Source organism: Aythya ferina (genome assembly GCF_964211825.1).
Source record: "Aythya ferina genome assembly, chromosome: 5".
Lineage (NCBI taxonomy): Eukaryota > Metazoa > Chordata > Aves > Anseriformes > Anatidae > Aythya > Aythya ferina.
This window is the reverse complement of record NC_140301.1, coordinates 22,169,151-22,190,106: the sequence shown is the minus strand read 5'-3', so window position 1 is coordinate 22,190,106 and position 20,956 is coordinate 22,169,151. Positions and strand designations below refer to the sequence as shown.

The 20,956-nt window shown below is 34.5% G+C and overlaps 1 protein-coding gene across 2 annotated transcripts in view; it reads right to left on the bottom strand.

Moving 5' to 3' along the window:
- PRKD1 (protein kinase D1) overlaps nucleotides 1-20,956 on the bottom strand; it is a 123,758-nt gene that overhangs the window by 49,928 nt on the left and 52,874 nt on the right. For both annotated transcript variants that reach the window (XM_084521242.1, XM_084521243.1), the window contains exon 2: nucleotides 7,748-7,886. In XM_084521242.1, coding sequence (XP_084377368.1) covers nucleotides 7,748-7,886 — 139 coding nt within the window. The remainder of the gene's footprint in view (nucleotides 1-7,747; nucleotides 7,887-20,956) is intronic.

Sequence of the window (20,956 nt, the reverse complement as noted above, 5' to 3'; positions counted from 1 at the left end):
AATATTCTCCAAACAGTACTTTTTTCCTGACATACCCAAGCAGCTCAAAATGCCCTGTTGACAGGTTAACAACACAGCTCTTCTGATGGGCATGTTATTCCAAGTGGATTACCTTTTTTAAAAAAAAAATATTATTAGACTCCCTTAGAATCATTTACAGCTAGTCTCCCTTCAAGATTTGCAACTATTGATTAAAAATACACTGATATAAATGTTTGGTCAAGCATCTACTGGCCAAAGTAATTGTTAAACAAATGTATCAAATAATAATAAAAAAATATGATTAATGATTTTTTTGTTGTTGTTCTGAGCATAAAATTGTGTTTTTCCCAACTACATGTTTTAGCTAGTGGAAATGAAGTGAAAATAAATAAATATGTATATATTGGAAATGTGCTCAAAAAAATTAGAGATAGGGACGTGAAATAGAAGTATTCTTTACAAGCCTTTGCTTAAAAAACACTTGGGTGTTTTCATTAAACAGCACACAAATAAGCTGAAAATTTATCATCTCTCAAAACCTGACATTTAAAGGTGTACAATGTAGGATGTCTGATATATTAGCTAGCAGTAGAACATCAACCTCTCATAAACAGGTACTGTCTTGAGAGAAGGATTTGTGTGTAGTTGTAGTTTCTTGCAAGGAAAATTTATCTTCTCTACCAACAGTGTTTTTTCTAAAATTTAATTTTTGATGAACACAAAAATGCATTGTTTATGATTACCAACTAATCAAGCTCTAAAATGACATCTAAAAGCTTAACGTATATAAGAAACTAGTAATTCAAAAAGGTTCCTTAAAAATGTAATGTTCATTTTCTTCCTGTGAAGAAATGAAGGCACTGCCTGCTTTACTGCAAGAAGTGTTATCAAAATCTCACAACTCTTTTTCTGTTTCTGAAATAATCATTAAATATGAAAAACATACAGAAAGACCTAAGGAAGAACAACTAGCACAGCCTGTACGAACACTAGAAGCAAAGCTGACACATTAACTGCTTCCCTATTAGTTTTTGCCTATCACATATTATTTTACTCAGTGTGTTCTATAGAGGATGCAGAAGGTAACTAGTGTAAGGAGATGATGTTGACAGGATATTATTTCTTCATCCTATTTTTACCTACTCCCTCCTGTAGCAGAAAGGAAAGAATGGTACGGCAAGATAGGAGAGGGAATTCAGAAAGATGCAGCTGATACAGAAGTATGAAACTTGAAGTCTGTATCTATTGTAATTGGTATATTGGTAATTCCTCGGATTCTACTTATAAGCCGAGGAAAAGACAATGAAGAAAAACAAACAAAGAAGCAAAAAGTCTTTTAGTTCTAAGAGCTTTAAATAGAGGCATCTGTGTGAAATTCATGACTCAAGAATGATGTACACTAGTGAACAGTAAGGGACAGAAAATCAGATCTACTTTAACCTAATCAGTAATGAGCCGTACCCACAGTATTAAGAAAAATGATGACAGCTAGAGATCATTGAAAGGGCACAGAGGAAGAATTATAAGAAATGTGACCTTGGACTGGATATTTGTATTTTCCAAAGACACCAGGGCCTTAAAATAGCCATGGAGATAGCAAAAGAACCCTGGCTTTCAATTACAAAGAAAGTCACAAACCACGACCAAGTATGTAACTACTACAAAGTGATGTGCAAAGATGTAACATCATAATATTTATCTCAAGGATTTGGCAGTCAAACTAGTATTACAATCCAGTTATATGTTGATATATGGCATTTACTATAATTGCATAGTTACCCACAGCTTTTATTCATATACAAGACAGTATAAAATATACTGAAACCAAATAAAATGTCAGCAACTAATGATCTGATGGTATATTGTCTATGTGATATTAAACCAGAAATGGCTTCTTAACAAAAGTAGTGGATCAATTCCTGCCTTTGTCAGCTCAGCAAGGGAATGTAAAAGAGCTGCTATTTGATTTTATTGCTTCAGGAATCCTGCCAACTTGAGCATGACTGCTCACAGCAAGCAGATGAAGTACATTCTGCTAATTCTCACAAGATGCTAATGTTTCATCGTCTGCCTTCCAGTGGCTGGCAAAGATCTCTTACATGCCAGTGTAATTTTGCCCCAGTAAAAATAGGCAGACTTTTTACCATCAAATTCATATTAAAACTTCAAAATTGTTTTTTTGCTCTATGTAACACGAAACAACTTGGCAAATTTACACAGCAGTTTTTAATGAACCTTCCTGAAAAAGGTATAGGATAGGACATAAATTATGCTGGCAAGAAGAAAAGTCTGAAGGCATCTAAAATAATAGTTTCCTTGCAGGACTTGAAAAACAGAGATCAAACAGAGTCAGAAGTACAGCAACTGTCACTTGCCAGCTTTTTCTATAGAGGCTGTGCTTCCATTTAAGGGAAATACAGCTCATCTGAAAAAGGTCACAAATACACAGGCAAAGTGGTGTTGGTTGCATCTATAGAGAGCTTGAAATAACTTTGATACATGCACTGCAACCCCCATTTTAGAAACAAGTTTATTCATCTACAATCCACATCTCCTTATATCTTAACTTACATTAATTAATTATTGTAAAAACTTGATACAACATTTTAACTACTTAACAACTCCAGAAAGAAAGGATCTTAAAGTCTGTACCTCTCAATAATTAATATCTTGTAATATCATTAATAAATGGCAGTTGAAATATATAATTGTTAAAGTCTACTCAGAAGAGTAGCAAAATGCTTCAATTAGGAGTAAAGCTTAAAGAACCCAGAAATCAGAGAAAGCTTATTCCATTCCATTCAAATCTAATGTATATTTTACTTTATTTTAGTGTCTGACATTTACATCCTTTATTTTATGGGTGGAACATGAATGATACCTTTCTATTGATCCCTGCTTGTCGCAGGGATGCAGCCCATCAGATCAGGTTGCCCACAGCCTTGTTCAACCTGGTCTTGAACACCTCTGGGGATGGGGCATCCACAGCTTCTCTGGGCAACCTGTTCCAGTGCCTCACCACCCCCTGAGTAAATAATTTCTTCTTAATATCTAATCTCCCCTCTGGTTTAATGGTTTAAAACCATTCCCCCTTGCCCTGTGTAAAAAGTCACTAAAATCACCTTACATGAAACTTACTTCCTTTTCTTGAGCAGACAGGAAGAGTGCATTTTAGAGAAAGAGAGTGCACAAGTTACAGCCTGTGGTTCCTCTTCCTTTCAGTGTTTCTGAATGAATGACTGCTCATTTCCATCCACCTTTGATTATAACTTTGATATAATCATTCCTGGTTTGGTCTGCTTGCTAATTTTCTGGAGTATTTTAGTCAAAAGAAATCCTTCCTACAAATAGAGCTCTACAAAATCCTTTCTACAAAGATTTTGCTCCTTTTTCAGTCTGTGATGTAATTTAACAGATAGGTAAATGGGTTCAGCGAACACATCGGTGGAGATTTCCCCAACACTTTAAGTAAGGGGCCTTCCTCTTTTGTGCATCAGGAGACTAAACGTACTTTTCTAACACTTTGAAGAAGAAATTGAATATAAAATGCATAGCAAAGAAAACATGAGCATGGCAACTGATACATCACTAATAGAATGGTATTAGTGATAATGGATAGATAATGGATAATAGTGGATTAGTGATTATTGATTAGTTCAATGCACATTCATGAGTGTAGCCTAATAAACTAACTTGGTTGAACAAACAAATTCATGGTTTTAATTCATTTCTGATATGCCCCCCATCTATTTTACAAACACTGTCAGAATCCCATACTGTTAACTGAAATAAAGCATTAGAGCAGATCATATTTTTAAAATACAGAAAACAAAAGGAAGATAACCATATATGAGGTAAAAATAAAACTGTACTTATGAGGACTTCTAATGTTCATAATGTAAAGTTCCTTTTTCTTCCTTTAATGTGTAGGTGACAGTCTGTAACTCAATATACTCTCATAATAATATCTGACATTTCACCTCCAAAATGCTAGAATCTATTCTGGCACTGAACAGCAGTTCGGCTAGCTGATCCTAACAGTCTGTGTTTATCTCCTGTGGGCCAGTCAGCAGACAGACACACACCAGTTGTTCAGTAAGTTACGTGATTCTTACACTCCACTAAAATCCCACTGGATAAAGCACCAATTGAAAATGCAGATCACAGTGTTAATTTTAAATATAAAAGCACAAGAAGTGCTGCATTCTGAGCTGATTAAATCTCACATGTTCCACCAGAAACCTCTAGCTCTTCTACAACCTGTTTCAGTTATATTATATGACATCTGCAGGTACAATTCTCTTCCTAAATTGGATTAAAGTGCTTCAGCTGCACTCTTCTCAACTACAAATTTTTCTAGGTAACTTATCTCTCTCAAGAACCTGTAATATAAGGTCTAAACCAGAATATGATTTTATTTATTATTCCTTAAACTGTTAAGAACGTAAATAGAATATGAAAAAAATAAATAAATAAAAAGAAAAAAAAATCACAGGTTGTCCAGCCCTTATAAAATACCTTGAAATTACATAAATTATTAGTAAAATTAGATAATGCATAGCATTAGGATATGAATTGATTGTATAATACCATAGTATTAGGAGTGATAGTTCAGCTTTTTCTCCACTGGCTAGTATCGACATGTGCAATAAAAAATGAATGCAGTGGATCAGTATAGCTTTTGACATCAGATATCTGCACCTCAGGGGATGTTTACCCACAGTGTGCACAGTTTCCAGCAGCAAAGCTGTGGCAGTAACATTCTATTGCCTCCTTCAGGAATGTTATTCAAAAATAATTGCCAAAATATAACTTGAATTTACTGATCTTTGGAATGTAGATTCTGTTTAGGTATGGTATTTCTAGTGTAGGCTAGAAAATACTTTGACGATCAAACATAGGAAGAGGTAGCCAGAGAGGTTGTGTACTCTTTGTGTTTGGAGACATTGAAAACCCAATGAGACAAGCCCTTTCAGCGATCTGCTCTAGTTCATCAAATGTAAACTTAAAATACATTTCATGGATTTCATGTATGTCAAATAGGATCAAGCTTCCTATTCAGAAAGCTTTGAACACAATGCTGCATGCTCTCTCTGCTGCTGAAATTCAGGTTATGACTTCCCAGAGGCAGAAAATGCTCTCTTTTTGTTTGTTCACAGGGACACACTATGTGCCCCAAAGTGAGTAACAGCAACACTCAAGAGATAGACAAATTCATTGTAGTCCTTGGACATCCCAGACTATAAATATTTTCAACTGGTGACTGTCACATGCTAAAGCGTTCTTGGTAACAGCTTCCTGGGCCTCTCTGAGGTGCTTTCTTTCCCCTAGTTCTCTGATTAACTTTTACTACAGTAATTGTCACCCTATCTTATAAAACTCAAGTTAAGTTCATGCAACACAGAATGTACTGGTATTGAAATACCCATCTAACATACCTGTGCACCAATAACAAATTTTTAAAAAATAAATGAAGATCAAATATTTTCAGACTGAAAAATAAAAGCACTGGAACTGTGAATGAAAAGATCGTTTCTCTTTTTATCAGTAGAATCTCACCATTTTGTTACTACATCTGTAATAGGAAGAATAATGAAAAACAGAATATGAAAGTCATCCATGATTTTGAGAATGCCATGACAAATAATTTCCTACTGAAAATTTTTACCAATTTCTCCAAAACAAACAATTACAGAAGACCTTTCAAAACAGGTTTCCTTTCTTGCACTGAAAATACACTGCCTAAGACTGTTTCTCACTTCCATTCTGCAAAAAGAGTTATTGCTCTCAGGTTTTTTTGGGGGAATATATTAAAGGGAGGGGAAGGGAAAGGAATCAGTGCTTTTTTGTTTGTTCTGTGTTGGTTTTGGCTCTTTTGTTTGTTTGTTTAACTTAATTTCCAAGCCACATCCTAATTTAGGTTACAATTTTAAAAGCTGTGCAGAATATATTAAATCCCAATTTGAAAAAAAAAAAAAAAAGTTTAAATATCTGAAAAAAATGTAGTTTATATTTAAATACAACTTGCAAATACTTACATCTAAATATATCTTTTAAATTTACTTGCAATCTATCTGTTCTAAGTAAATATTGCAATAAATGACTAAGACAAATGACAATTTACAAATCTATAATAGTATGAACTAAATAATAATCTAAATAAGTCATAATCTTAAAAAGATGTAATTTGACATCTTTTCCATGGGGTCTGAGCACATTCCTAATATGGACCATCAAATGTATTGGATAAACACTGTGAGTGCTTTATAGGAATATCATTACTAATGGCATCACTTTTTAATGTACTCTGTACTGGTCCAGCTCTGACGTTATTTTAAAAATAAATTCTTTTAAAAAAGAATAATTTATCAGCTTTGACAATATGAAATACTATAAATGCATGTGTTTATTTTCTTAAGAACTAGAGAACAATTTTTCTTTGTAAGGTTCAAAGAAGACTAGTTCAATTGCTCAATAAAAATATGGAAACAAAATTTGTATAGTCTTTGGGCTATACAGAATTAAGAAATGAGTATATCTTGACAATGAGTCCTAAGATTCCTCAACCCTGACTTACAAGTAAAAAAAAAAAAAAAAAGGACAAGTCCTCTTAACACCTAACAGCACCCCCAGACTTCCTTTACTTCCCAGTCACATAATTGCTGAATTACTTCAGTTAGAGTAATATGGTTACTTTATGGTTACTTTGCTGGCCAAATCCTTAAATCCATTTGTCATTTTGTTGTCTCCAAAATGTGGCCTTTCACTCATCCTACATCTCTTCTTACAACCCTTCACCTGCTAAACACCTTCAGACTATAGCTTCTGTTCCCTGGCTTTTCACCGTCTTACTGTCTCCTTGTATTTCCTAGGCCCTAAATATTTATCTTTTGTTCTGCTTTTTTCCATGCAATCATTTATATATAGTCCTTTACAAGAAGTATCCAGCACTCCTCTTGGACTGCTAGAAAATAATATATATTTACTATCCCAACTAAAATTAAAATTTTTCTCTTACTTTTCTAAATACGTGTTTGTTTGTTTTTTTTTAAACACATAAGGAATCAAAGCAGCCTGAACAGGCATTGTTATGAAAGGCTGTGAAAAAAAATACTCTATTTCCAGTAGACATTTTAGCTTTTAGCTTATATGAAGTGCCAAAAAAATCCTTTTTTAATAAAGGAAACAGGTCACTACTAGCAAGAATGGCTTTGATAATTCCTCCTCAGATAATTATGAACAAATAACGCTGCTTAATAGGCTAGCAGAAAAATTTATAGTCTATTAATTTAAATATTAAACTATTGATACATCATGCAAAATATGTTAAAACCAATTCTAATTTTTAAGCTACTCTATTAATGAAGTACATGCTAAAATGTTAATACAGATATTGCATTTTGTTGTTACTTGTTACATTTTGTTTCCACTGTGCTTCTTTGAAAAGGGTTGTACTGCCCACTGATTTACCTCTAAAAATGCAGAATACACATTTTTCAAATTGTTCATTAAAATTAACCTGTTGCTTAACTAGCAATATGAACATAGGCTGTCAAAAAGTAAGCTGTACAACAGGAAAAAAAATAATTCAAAAATTAATGTATGGCACATATGTACTCGAGAAGATTTTGATCCAGTATAGATGAAAGTTCATACATACAAAATTTCCTTTTCCTGGGACAAAACTGTGGATGTCTTCACATGCAAAAGTATGACAGTTGTCATGCTGTTAGTTCCTTTTTTTTTTTTTTTTCCTTTTAGTTACCTGACAAGACAACTTCAACTAGGTCTCCTTCTTGGATATCTGCAGCTGATTTCACCAACTGGAGAATGTTTTCAGAGGTAGGGTCATGGCGGAAGAGCAGAATTTTGTCATACATTCCATAGAAACCACATTCAGGAAACTGTAAATACAAACCCATAAGAAATTACTACATTGTAAAAATACATAACTGTAAAATACAATTAATATAATTAATTTTGAGGGCAGAGTAGATGCTTGCTCACATTAGTACCAAACTAAATATTTTTCCATACACGGCAATATTTATCATGGTATTCTAAAAATAGCTTTTCCGCAACTCAAGTAAACTCATTTGCTTTTATTTTGTTTGCAAGTAATGCGGTGTCCAATAGTAAATGAGAGAGAAATAAGTACATCCCTTACTCACTGCTGATGTCTTTTCAAAGACAAGTTCCCAAGCAACTTGATTAGATCCTTCTGGAGAAAGTGGTTGGCCTAGAGGACCTCTGGAAGTTCCAGCCAACCTACATTATTCTATGATTACGGTACTCATGGCAAAATGATGCCTGGAGGCCAGCAGAAATATTTTTCAGCTCTGCCTAAGATACAACTCTTAAGTGATAGGTCATTAGCTAATACTTATTTCTTGAGACTGAAGTGTATCACTTAAAGCCCTCATAATATTCACAACTTCATACTTAGAGAAGAAAAATGAAAAGTTACCAACAATCTTTCTTTACAAAAATCACACCCTACATAAGATTTCTTTTACAGTGTCAAAAAAGATCATTTTCAAGTGCAACAAGATATCATATAATAGGATTTTTATTTTCTGGGGTATACTTTAAAATACTGAAATATAAAACAATGTTTCCAAACTTAACCATAATAACCTGTTTCTATTCAAAGGTGTTGGAGCTTTGAAACTGTTCTATAGGAATACAGAGCAAGTCCGTGTAAGTCTAAAGTAGAAAGCATTTCAAAAAACTCTGCAGCTGTACACTGAATGTGAGATTATTATATAAGCAAAACTTTTTCACTCATTTTTGCTGCAGCATAAAAATGTGAGTTTTTACATGTTCCTAGCTTAAAAGAACCAAACTTTTGCTTTGAAAACATAGCCAAGAAACCCTTTTTATGATACAGAAAATTCAATCCAATTTTCCACTGTTGAACTACTCCATGTATTATCTGGGAGCTTTACCAACATGCAGTGAAAGAAACCCAACGATAAGCACAGAGAGAAAAAGTGACAGGTTTTGAAGGACAAATTAGTTTGAAAAGAATAAAGAATAAAACAATACATTCATTACTGATTACTAGCAGCTTCAGGATCAATCAAAGCACTCCAAGAAAGTTATGCTTCATAGCTTTAAAGCATACACTCTAAAATAGAGACAAAATAGTCATATCCCTGCTTCAAATGAAATGCATCAAAGTCTCTGAAGTCAGGTCAGTCCTATTCCAGATTAATTCTTAAGGCATGATTGTTTCAAAATCTCATTAATGTGCCAAAACTAGTTCAATAATATGCCAAATTCATGGCTTAAATGTGAAATAATTACTCTTGTTTTTAAAGAAATTTGCTTTACAAAACTTTCCAGGGGCAGACGTAATCTGAACTGCAACTACTCTCTTTGTCAATATACTCTATTATCTAGGTTAAGGTAAGCTTAGATAATAAAAAAAACAGATGATACAGGTGCTAGGAGACACCCAAGCATCTTACAAAGCTGTTCAACACCTGACCCAGCAGCACTGAGCTGAAACTAAAAGCCTGATGGAGCTGCCCAGGCCTTGTGCCATGGTGCTCAGTGGATGGAGCAGCTCTGCTTTGCACACCCCAGCACGGGAGCTGGCAGCAGGCAGACTCATGCTCCTCAGAGCATAAGAAAGTAATCACAAGGAAATTTAGTTATACCTACCTTACTACAGGATACAAGCCTGATGGATTGTATTGAGGGATTTTTTTATTATTTGGATGCAGTGTAAAATTAAAAATACCTCTCAAAATGGAAACTGCTGTCCCCTTAAAACACTGACAGAATCTTCTCATTTCACTGGATTGCAGAGATAAAACAGGCATTTCCCTCTAAATTCATTATGACTTAAATTGCTTGTTGTCTCTTTATTTTCCCACTCCATTTGCTCTTTTTATGTTATTTCAATTTGTTCTACCTATAAAAAGTATTTGTTATATTACATGTATTATCTATGTGTGTATAAACATTTTGAGGTATCACTACGTTCTGAAGAGATAAAAAATTCAATCATGATTTGTTGTTCAATCCTATACAAGAATTATCTGCTGGGTTCAAGCGAGTTTTCCCCACATGAGCTACTCTCACGCCAAGAAAGCCATTTTGATGGTGTGATTCTCCAAAGAAAACATTGTGTAAGGACCAACTGTTGCAACAGTGACAAAAATATTCCCTCAGCTAAGCTTATTCCTGCCAACAATAATGTTGATATGCACAAACAAAAGTAAACAAAAAGCCGACACATTGCTTGGTACTACAACACTATAAATAGCATTTATTTTTGCCAAATACAGAGCAAAATAGGAAATGCATACATGTCAAGCTACCTAAAAGCTAACTAGAGCTAAGCTAACTGAAAACTAACTACAAATGGTGGTATTAGACCTGAACTCCCAACACTAATAAAAAGCCATTATATTATATTTCATTATATTAGCTGCTGTAAGTGGCTATTACCAGGAATAAAATAGTCGCAGAAAACGCTATAATGTGGAAATGGAGTATTTCCTAAAGATTCAAAAACAGAAATTAACAAAAGAAACTGTGTTACATATCCACAGGCTTTGTTCGTTACTGTACTAAATCAAAGATAACTGGTACAAGAAGAAATTCTGAAAAATTAAAATATAAGCTATCCGCTGAAAATGTACCAGATTTACACTTTGCTATAAGAGCTTTTAATTTTGCCCAACCTTGCTATGCAGATGTCATTCATTATTGCTAAAAATATATTTATGTCGGTTCAGTAGACTTACAGGGGAAGCACTGTATGCATTCCCTCATTCTATATCACTGGTAAGCAGTTCAATGTGTCCTATGGGAAAACTGTTGTAAAGGTAATATTGCATATACACAGCTACTCTTCTCAGAGCAGATTATAATCTGTTAATATGCTCCTCTGTAAAAATAAATGAATAATTAAAAAAAATATTAGTTTCCATAATCCTGCCAATGACATGTCAAAAATGAATCGCTGTCAAGAAGAAATAGAAAATAAGGTGTTTAATGGGCTTAAGACTTCAAGGAAGACCTAAAGCTGCACTGAACTGACTTAATATGACTACTACTGGTCAATGTAACTATTTGTAAAACACACATAAAAGTTTGCAGGAGAGATGTTTTCAGCCATTAGTCCAAAATAGCATTCATAGAGATAAATAATTATGTCACAGTAGAGTCAAATTGATTTCAGACAGCTTGAGAAGGAGAAGTTGTAATTTAGAGATGATCTGCATTTAAAAATCAGCTTCCATGGATGGCAGAGGGTGACTGAAATTTAAGCTATCCTGAGAACACAATGTCCCTGGATTAAGCTGCAAATTATTTCCTACATGTCCACTTCAAAATGGAAAATGAAATATTAACAAGTTGCTTTTCATTATTGTTGCTTGTAGTGATCACAAACATATTACAATTCTGAATACAAAGCATTTAGTATTGAATAATGGGGATTTTAATTCTGTTTATTAGATTTTGAATTATTAATACCTACTGAATGCAGAAGCAGTGATCATTCACTGACTGTGAATGCTACTTTAGTAATACTTTAATTACATCCCCTCAAGAAATAAAATGTACATGCAAGTATTGTATAGTACCTCATGAGCTACAAATAGCCTAAAAAAAATTACTTATAAAAATTTCCAACAAAGACTTAAATGTCATTTTTCAGAATTCCCATTCTTGACTTTTCAGCGATGCTTTTCTCATATTATGCCAATAATTTCTCCTTACAAGTACTGCAATGTTACCACAATAGGAGTGTATTATTTGGGAAAAGCATAATAGTTTGTTGTTGTTTGGTTTTTGTTTTTACATGTAGCCTTAAAAACTCTTGTCTAAACAGTTACATAAAACTTATTTTATATCATATTGTAGTAGCTCTTAAGGTAAAAAACAGGAAACAACACTTGCATCTGAAATCACCCATAAGCAGCCTGAAGTCATGTGCTTCTTTCATTTCCTGATAGTATCATTTAACTTTTCTCTGACTGTGGGACTTCAAAAAAAAAAAAGCAAATATATTTTTCAGATGGAAGAAAAACCCTTTCGGTTAGCATTTTAAGTAATAATTGGATGTTGCACAGATTATGTGTACTATGGCAGCAGATTATCCATAAAACACAGTGCAAGAAGAAGCTCAACACCAACCTTTCCTCAGCACATACCAAAGTGGAAGCAATCATTGAAGTGTTTTTACCCTTAGCAACAGTAAACATCTACAGAAAATCCACCAAAAGACTTTACCAATAGGAAGTCAAATGATTATCCAAATTCCAGCTTTTAATTTAAAAAGACTTCAAGTAATACTACAAAAAATTGCAGACATTAAATTTCAATAACTAAGGCCTCACATTTTAAGTATTTGGTAATTCACATAATCCATTACATATTTCATCAGTCAATAATTTCAAAGTCATACATCCATACACATGCCAACACAGGTTGAACTATGCACTTCCATGAATATGCTGTCTTATCAATGACTGTTCTCAACACAAAGATCAAAAATAAACTCATGAAAAAAATACATGACTTAAAACTCTGTCCAACTGCTGTGACAATCAAATTGTTTTACTGTTGAAGACAGAACTTTCGAAGACCTAATATACCTAAACATTAACATATTTCCAACATGTATTAGGAAACTTTCAATACTTATAATTAAATATCTACATGGTTATTTGAATAGAGAATGTATTCAGCCTTCCTTTTTGCTGTAGTAAAGGACATTTTTAATAGAAATTAATTAAAAGGAAAGGTGAAACTGTCTAATGGAAGCAGAGCTCTCTCATCAGTTACGTTCAATAATTACAGATGTTGAAGGTTTGCACACTAGCTCAAAAGAAACCCCAAATGAAAAACTGATGAGAAATAAAGTTCTTTTGGTGGAAGAAATGTATCTGAAAATCTGGAAACAATGTACTCTAAATATCGATGCTGTTTCCAGTGTAACTACTAATGGAATCCAATAGTTGAAAAAATAGGTCACTGTGATCATTTTACTACAGTTTTGCACATTGACACATAAGGTATAGTGTCTGCTGTTTTATTCCAGGAATTACTAAGTCTTTTTATTTTTTTTTAGTCTACATTGACCTTCTTTTTTAAAACTTTTTTTTTTTTTTTAGCTATAGCCATTTTTTTCCTCTTAAATTGGTCAGATTTTCACAAATCTTCCTCTTATATAAGTACTTAGTGAATACTGTAAAACCAACAAGAACTTTGATAAAACCTGGAAGTCTCACACAGCACAAAGATAATGGTCCAGAACGCATAAGGACTGTGCACTAAACAATGTCTTCACTGCATATGGAGAAGTTGAGTCATGCTGAATGTGTGTTGACATAACCTAACTTGCTAAAACAGAAATAAAATAGTTAGGTAAACCCAACAAAAAACAAGTTTGTGGAACCTAACCTTAATGTTGAAAATAATAATAACAAAAAGTCTTACCTTGACTCATTTTTTTAAAATAAATATATTAATGATAGAATTTTTAAAACAATCATATTAACTAAACTGAAACATTCTTTGGCATTCTTAAAATAACAATGCATTGTATTTTTAGAATTCAGGATTTCCTTTCTTTACAGAGGTTGCAGCACTGTAAATACATGACACTAAAAAGCAGAAAACTTTTGGCCAAGAGATTTGCCTAAAATGTTGCCTAATTGTGGCAGTCACTGTTAGCTTCCTTAAGAAATTCAAGAGATTTTTTAAAGGCTCTATTTTTCCAACTCAAAACCATGAAACCTTGGAAGGTTTAAGAAGTATTAGAAGGGAGAGGCCCTGAGCAAGGAAAATACACTTAGGCCAGAGGCAGAAAAGATTTGAATAAAGGAAATATAGAAAGATGACACAAAGAATTACAAGAGCCTTGAGGACATTAGCAAGGAGACAGTTTTACAAGGGTTCAAGTGGTGAATGGGAAGAGCACCGTAAGTCCTTGCTTCCTTTTTGCCTCTGTGATCCCCAAAAAGGTTTGCTTCTGATTTAATCACCCAGTGAATCATAAGTTTCTAAGATTACATCCACTAAACCAGGCAGGAACCATTCTCTAGTGATGAGGCTGAGTGGCACATGGCTCGCTGCCATGAAGCTGAACTCTCTTTCCCAGAAGCAGGGAGGCTGCATACCCACTGCCTACTTGAAACAGATCCTGGGCCATGCCTGGACGCAAACCTTGTCTGGGCATCATCTGAAAGAGTGTGATTCGACACGGTTCAAACTATATCAGGATGCGTGCAATTAAACAACTGAACAGCTTACATAATTTTGGAGCAATGCCAGTGTTCTCATTTTGGTTTATTTAGAAGTACCAGTAAAACTTCAGAGAGCCATTGCCATTTGGACTTTTCCTAACATCAGTTAAGCTGCTTTACCAAATGTTTTAATGTGGACAGCATCACTCCCTATTTGCAGTATAGTTTTATTCTTCTTTTTTATTATTTTTTTTACTACAAACTTATGTTCTATAAAGTGTAAAGAGATACATGCAGCAGAGAAGTTAAGCCTTTTCCAAGTAGACTATCAGGAAGGAGCAAACTTTGTATCATTACCTGACATAAACAATATTTTAAATAACGCACACATACAAATACTTCTCTAATTCTGTTTGCTGCAGTGATTTGCTGCAGGAATCAGACTTCTTCATATATCACAGATCAAAACCAGAGTCCTTAGCCCACATGTACTGACTGGATTTGGCCCCAAACTTCCAACTTTTTTCCCCGCTGCCATCTGTGGAATTGCCAGCAGCAATGACCGCAGAGGAAAAACACAACTGAGCTCCCTCACGGAAATATCTGTGAAACAGATGAAACATGGCTCTGGAGAAACATAGAAAGACAGCTGTTTTGCAAAGAGCCTGACCTCTGAGGGACCTTTTAGTCAGCCTCTTCCAGAACAGGTTGTTCCCTGCGGTCATCCAGGGAAGGAGTTGCTTCCTTTGCATGATATTTCCAAACAAACACACTCTAATGCTACCTATGCCTCCTGCTGCTGTACGGCTGCTTGCCTTCCGCCACTCAAATTATTCACTGCCAAAAATACAGAGTACACACTGCATTACTCAAGCTACTAGTATGCAGACTTTAAAAACTCCCACTTTTCCCAATGGCAAGAAGATAAACAAAATAAGGCCTTCTTAACAGGGCATTTTTTGTCAAATCTAGATTCTTTTACTTGACAACAAACAGAAAGCTATGTGGACATATCAGAAACATGTCTCAGAAAGGTCATAAAATTTTACTTGTGTGATTGCAGTTGAAAACTTCAGTAAAATCACAATGACTGTGTAGATCCTGATGCTTGGCATTGTTGCTTTAGTGATTTTAAAAAATCTGAAGGAAAAGTTTTCTCCCTTTGCTCCTGAACTGCATCTGGGAAGTGCAAGATCTTTCATCACTCATAATATTAATTCTATATTCCAGTAAGAGCATTTGAACTGAATTTGATAGAATTGTGTTGGTGTCACTTTTAATACTAATTACTAGCTTGTTCCTTGGTCAGTTGTCCATTTTGGTTCCATTTATTAATAACTAGGATCCTTATTAATAAAAGATGAAGACACAAAATCAAGAAACAGGTTTACTGGGATCATTAACCCTATAATGAATATAATCTCTATTAAATGGGAAAGAAGGCTGAGGGTAGACATAAATAAGTTCAGCATGTGCACACATACCTAGAACCAGGGCCATGAGGGGAGTCAAAAGACAACCTCCTAGCTTAAAAAAAAAAAAAAAAGGGGGGGGGGAAATTGTCCAGAACACATAACAAACACAACTAGGACAGAAATGTCTCTAAAATATTCTTTTATGCAAATTTAGCATTTCTTTGAAGATCTGACTACAACATGCTATGTGACATTTGGGATTCATTGTCCACAACAGCCAAAAGGATTTTCATTGCCAAACCTTACCTTTTAACCACATCGGTAACTGCATGGTCTTATATTTTAAAAAGAAAAAAAAGTTACACCTTTTATGTAAAGATACCATTCATGCACGCACACGCGCACGCACACACATATATATACACTATACATATATACACTTCTAGATGAGTCACTCAGGAAGGGGCATGTTAGGTTTGTAGGACTTCTTACCTGAGAGTTTCAAAGTCAGATTGTACAGCTTTAGAAGAGCATCTTACTCAAGGGACAAGATCACTAAGGAAACCAAAACTACTGAAAGATGAATGGGATCACAAACAGATCACAACAAAGTTTGTCTTGGTGCTGGGCACTCAATAGAAACTGGACAGTTAAGAAACTTTATTTTATTCTTAAATTGTCTTGAAAGCAAAGACCTAAACTAAGATTGCGCTCTCCAAAGATCTTGCCAGGAATACTGTTTCTTAATAAAAATGCTTGTGGCTGCTGTGTTTCAATTTGCATGCACCTTTTTATAACAAGTATAGACAGCAAGGAAAATCTCTCAGGACTCTCAGGCACAGAGATTAAATCTTTAAGTCTTCTGTCATTTTTAAGTCTTAAGATGTTTAAGTCTTAATGTCTTTATGTTTAAGACGTTTAAGTCTTCTGTCACTAGGGACACTTTCACAGGACTGAAAACAGAGAGCAAACGAGGAAAATCATTCAAACAGAAGCCCATGAATAAGCCTTAAGTTTAATTTTTCATGGTTTGCACTAAACAACACAGACATTGGCAGGCTGCAAAAGGAGCTATCTTACATACACAGACATATAATGTTCAAAACAGAAAGTTGATAGCAATAGATATAAATAGAAACTTAAAAGTTGTACAAAACCACTACAAGAAGAAGATGTACAGAAATAGCACTGTCAGCTTACTTAAGGCACATTAAAAGTTTTGCTAGCAGTTTTGGAACAAAAAGAATCACACTAATTCTACCATCCCTAAATATCCATCACTTCCCTTTTTTAATTCAACATTTTGGGAAAATGCAGTATTATGCATTAATACCTTAGAATGATGAAACACTTCCTATTCTAACATCTGTTGATATGGATGCTGAAGAGGACTCCCTGAAGCTGCACACCCAATAGGCAATAGGCAAATCCAGAAAAAAATCAAAGAAAAATTTAAACAGCTGTAATGGCAAAGATTGTCTTTTGGAACAACTGAGGTGGAAAACTAATGTTGTGTGGGTTATTAAAAAGGGAAACAAAACAACCTGTAGAATTGTAGACTTCTCAAAGTAATGGAAGAAAAGATAAATAGTTCAACAAATAAAAACATAAAGGAAAATACAATAATTAGAGTACCATCTTGGCTTATGGAAAAAAACAGATAACTTCATAATTTAATGAGAAGGCTGCATAAGCAGTCCATTAACAGCAATACAAAGTCAGACTTTGCAAAATACTATGTCAGGCCTCTGAAAACACTGGATGCAAACTATTCTAATATGGGCTCTATTCTGAAAAGCAATGATGAAATTTAGCTAATGGATTGGGTAACCAAATGAACATGAACTCTCAGTAAATTGGTTATGCCATGAACTGGGGAATATCAAAAGAAGCATGCAGATTTATTACCTCTGCTTTTGGCACTGATACGACTGCAACTTGAACTCTGTATCCATACCTGACATTTAAAATTCAAAAAGCTAGGACACTTGAGAATAAGTGTGGGGAAGTGTAATCAAATAATTACAGAATTGAAAGACATGCTCTCCTGAATGTGGTAACGGGAGTTTGAACAGTTAAATTTCTAAAGAAAAGTTAGAATGTGATTTGATCTTTTTTGATAAGCATCAGTATGAGAAAGTGAAATCTGAATATCTATTGATTCATCTGCCTTGCAAAGAAACAGCAAGTTCCAATTTCTGACAGCTGATTGTATGTAGAATTAGACTACACAACAATTATTTTGCTAGTGACATTTTTTTTCTTTATTTTTGCTTCTTATTTGAAGTAGTTAAAACAAGTGCTTGCTTGAAAACAAATACAGTGGCTTTATTTCTACATTATTGGACTTCATTTCTAAAAGAGATGCTCTGTTTGAAAAGGAATTAATTCAGACAACTCCTATGGTCTTTCTTACACCAAAGCATTGGGCCAGATTACCATAATGTCATACTTTCTATGCAGCAGTCCCAGTCAAGCTAGCTGGAGAAAGCTAACACTTTTCTTGGGACTCTTTTCAGAACCACTTTTCTTTTTGTTGTTTTTGTTTGTTTGTTTGTTTTTGATCTCAGGATGAAAAAAAAAACAAACAGGTATCTAATACACCAGATAATCCTGCCACTCATTTTGGCATTGATAAGTCTTCTAATGTCTGTCTAGTACTGGGTGCCTAGAGACAGGTAACAGCACCAAAAACAGTTCCTATAAAATGTAACAGAAAAGGAAAGGCTTACAAAACTAAGATGTGTTCCGTTAGTTAGATAGTAAGGGGTTTTCACAAAGGGGATTTAAGTTAAATATTAAGAATTAAGAATAGTTTAAAACTGGCAATGACTTTTGAGGGAGGCTGTGGAATCTGGAATCTGTCATTGCAGGTTATCAGACCAGGTTAGGCAAGCAAGAATGGTGCAGTTACAGCTGACCCTCATTCACAACAGGCAGAAGGCCTTCTGGGTCTTTCTATCCATGTATCTACAACTCTTCTGAAAGACATAAGAAAAAAAAAATTACTTTCAGTTCAGAGTAAGAAAAATAAACCAAATACCAAGATTCCTACAATTTTTATGTTCCTTCCTCTAAGTCACTTTCCTGGGACTTTCCTTTCTGATTATCTAAAATTCCCATTCTAAATTCAACTAGATAAATACTCCCTTTTTTTTTTTTTATATCCTGAACTGTTGTGTGCAGCTCCTCTGTAACATTACACAGTTGCCACATTTCACAAGGGAGGTTTTTGCATCTCAGTGTGGGTGAATACACGTCCACCCCCATCCAACCAGTACTGACAGATTATTTGACAGTTTAATTTCAGTCAGACCTATCTCCCTTAAGAATATTTTTAAACATCAAGACAAAAGTTGCCTAAGGGTTTAATATGTCTGGGATATGCATCTTAGAAATAATTTAACAGATGAACAACACGCTATCATCCCTCAATTCCTACACAGGTATACCACTGCCGATAGCTAGTTGTTCTCAACTTCCAATACTTAAGTATTTAATACTTCCAATTAGAGAATTTCACACTCACTAAATCCCACTTCTCATACAATGGGATTGATGCTTGACAGAATTGCTCTCAGGAGTCAGTAAATGACTGAAACTTTTCTCAGGGTTCTGCCCCTCTGACTTTAAATAAGTTTCCCACTGTTTTTTGATGGGATTGAAACCCTCCCTATATATATATATATATGAAATTGCTTTTGTGAATACTGTTTGATTTAATCATGACTCTGAATATTTAATTTCAAGTGCTGGCTCCTGGCTTCTTGCAAAAACAGCATCACTCAGTGTATTTGAAAAAAAATCTTTTTTTTTTTCACTGTGCAGTGCTATAATCTTCAGCTAAAGAACCACAATCCAGAATTGATGCTGGAATTTTTAAAAACAAGGGGTTTTAGGGTCATTTTCTTAACAATAGTTTAAAGAAAGCCATAAAATGAAGACAAAAGTTTATGATTTTTTTCTTAAAGTTGGAGCCTAACATATAAATATTGCAGAAAGGAAACTGACAAGAAGAACAACAACAATTTTTTACTTTACAAAAAGTAAATCAGCCACTGTTTCATAGGGTAATTTCCTACAGAATACCATATTAAAAATATATTGCTTACAGCAAAGAAATTATGGCTTAATGACTTTACTAGAGAACTTTGGCACAAACCGCAATGTTTTGAAGAACATTACAAGCAAAGTTGAAATTCTTCTCCTGCCAGGGGAAAGGCAGCAGTCACGTTGAACTAAGAAAGTCTTCAGACCTTCATCTAAAATGTAAAGAAACCCTTTTCGGTTCTAGTAACAAACGAGTCATTGTAAAATAATCTCATTTATGTGAAGTCTCAGCCAGGTGGCACCCAGCCAGCTGGGGGTGAGGAGCCAGACACTTAATACAAGAAGTTCCTAGCAACCAGAGGTCTGCAGGAAGGATGAGGTTTTATTACCAGCAGCTAAATGAAGATCTAAGATATTACAATACTTTGAATTACATTTTCGTATTCCTTCTCAGTCTTCCGTGACAGATCAGAAGCAAGAAGATAGGCAGCAAGGCTCATAACCAAAGGGGGCAGGAAAAACATGTTAAATAAGTGGTTTGAACCTGTCAATCTGGAGTAAAAATATTAGGAGACAAACTTCCAGTGAAAGCAAAATTGAGAGAACAACATGGACAGCCTCATTCAATTAAACTGTTTGAATTTTCTGTGTATACATTAGACAGTCATCTTTTCTAGCAGGACCAAAAAAATATATATTTTGGTTTTGGAGTTTTTATATTGCCATTTTTTGCCTATCTTTTCTTACAAAGCATAATAAAGTTGCAAGTAAAATGACAACTAAGAGTGCAATTCATTATTTTTTTTTGGCTCAAAAATAGTGGTTAATCATTTGGCTCAGACAAAATTCATTTTTCATGTGTTGCAGAGGACCACAGGCTATCAGCACCCTGCACAAGCAGCAGAACCTGGGCTACTGCAGTATGCAGAGAACATGCCAGAGCTCAGTCCAAACCAAACTAGCCATAGCCAGGCACTTCTCTAAACCTTTTATGCATGATATCTAGCATTTCCCATGCCCAGTGTTGAACACTCAAGCAGCTCCACACACAAACATCTGCTGCTGCATACTCACTCCACACATGCCACCTAAAAGCCTTCACTACTCTCAGCTCCTGGGACCACTCATGAAGCATTGAAGAGGTCATTGTGGTCATAAAAACATTTACTGATCATTTAGAAACATAAAAATAAATATTTTCCCATGATATGTTCAACTGTGTTGATTCCCTAGAAGTGGCAGCATTCTTACTATGGCTTACAATAGTAAGCCTTGAAATAATGGATAGATGTATTATCA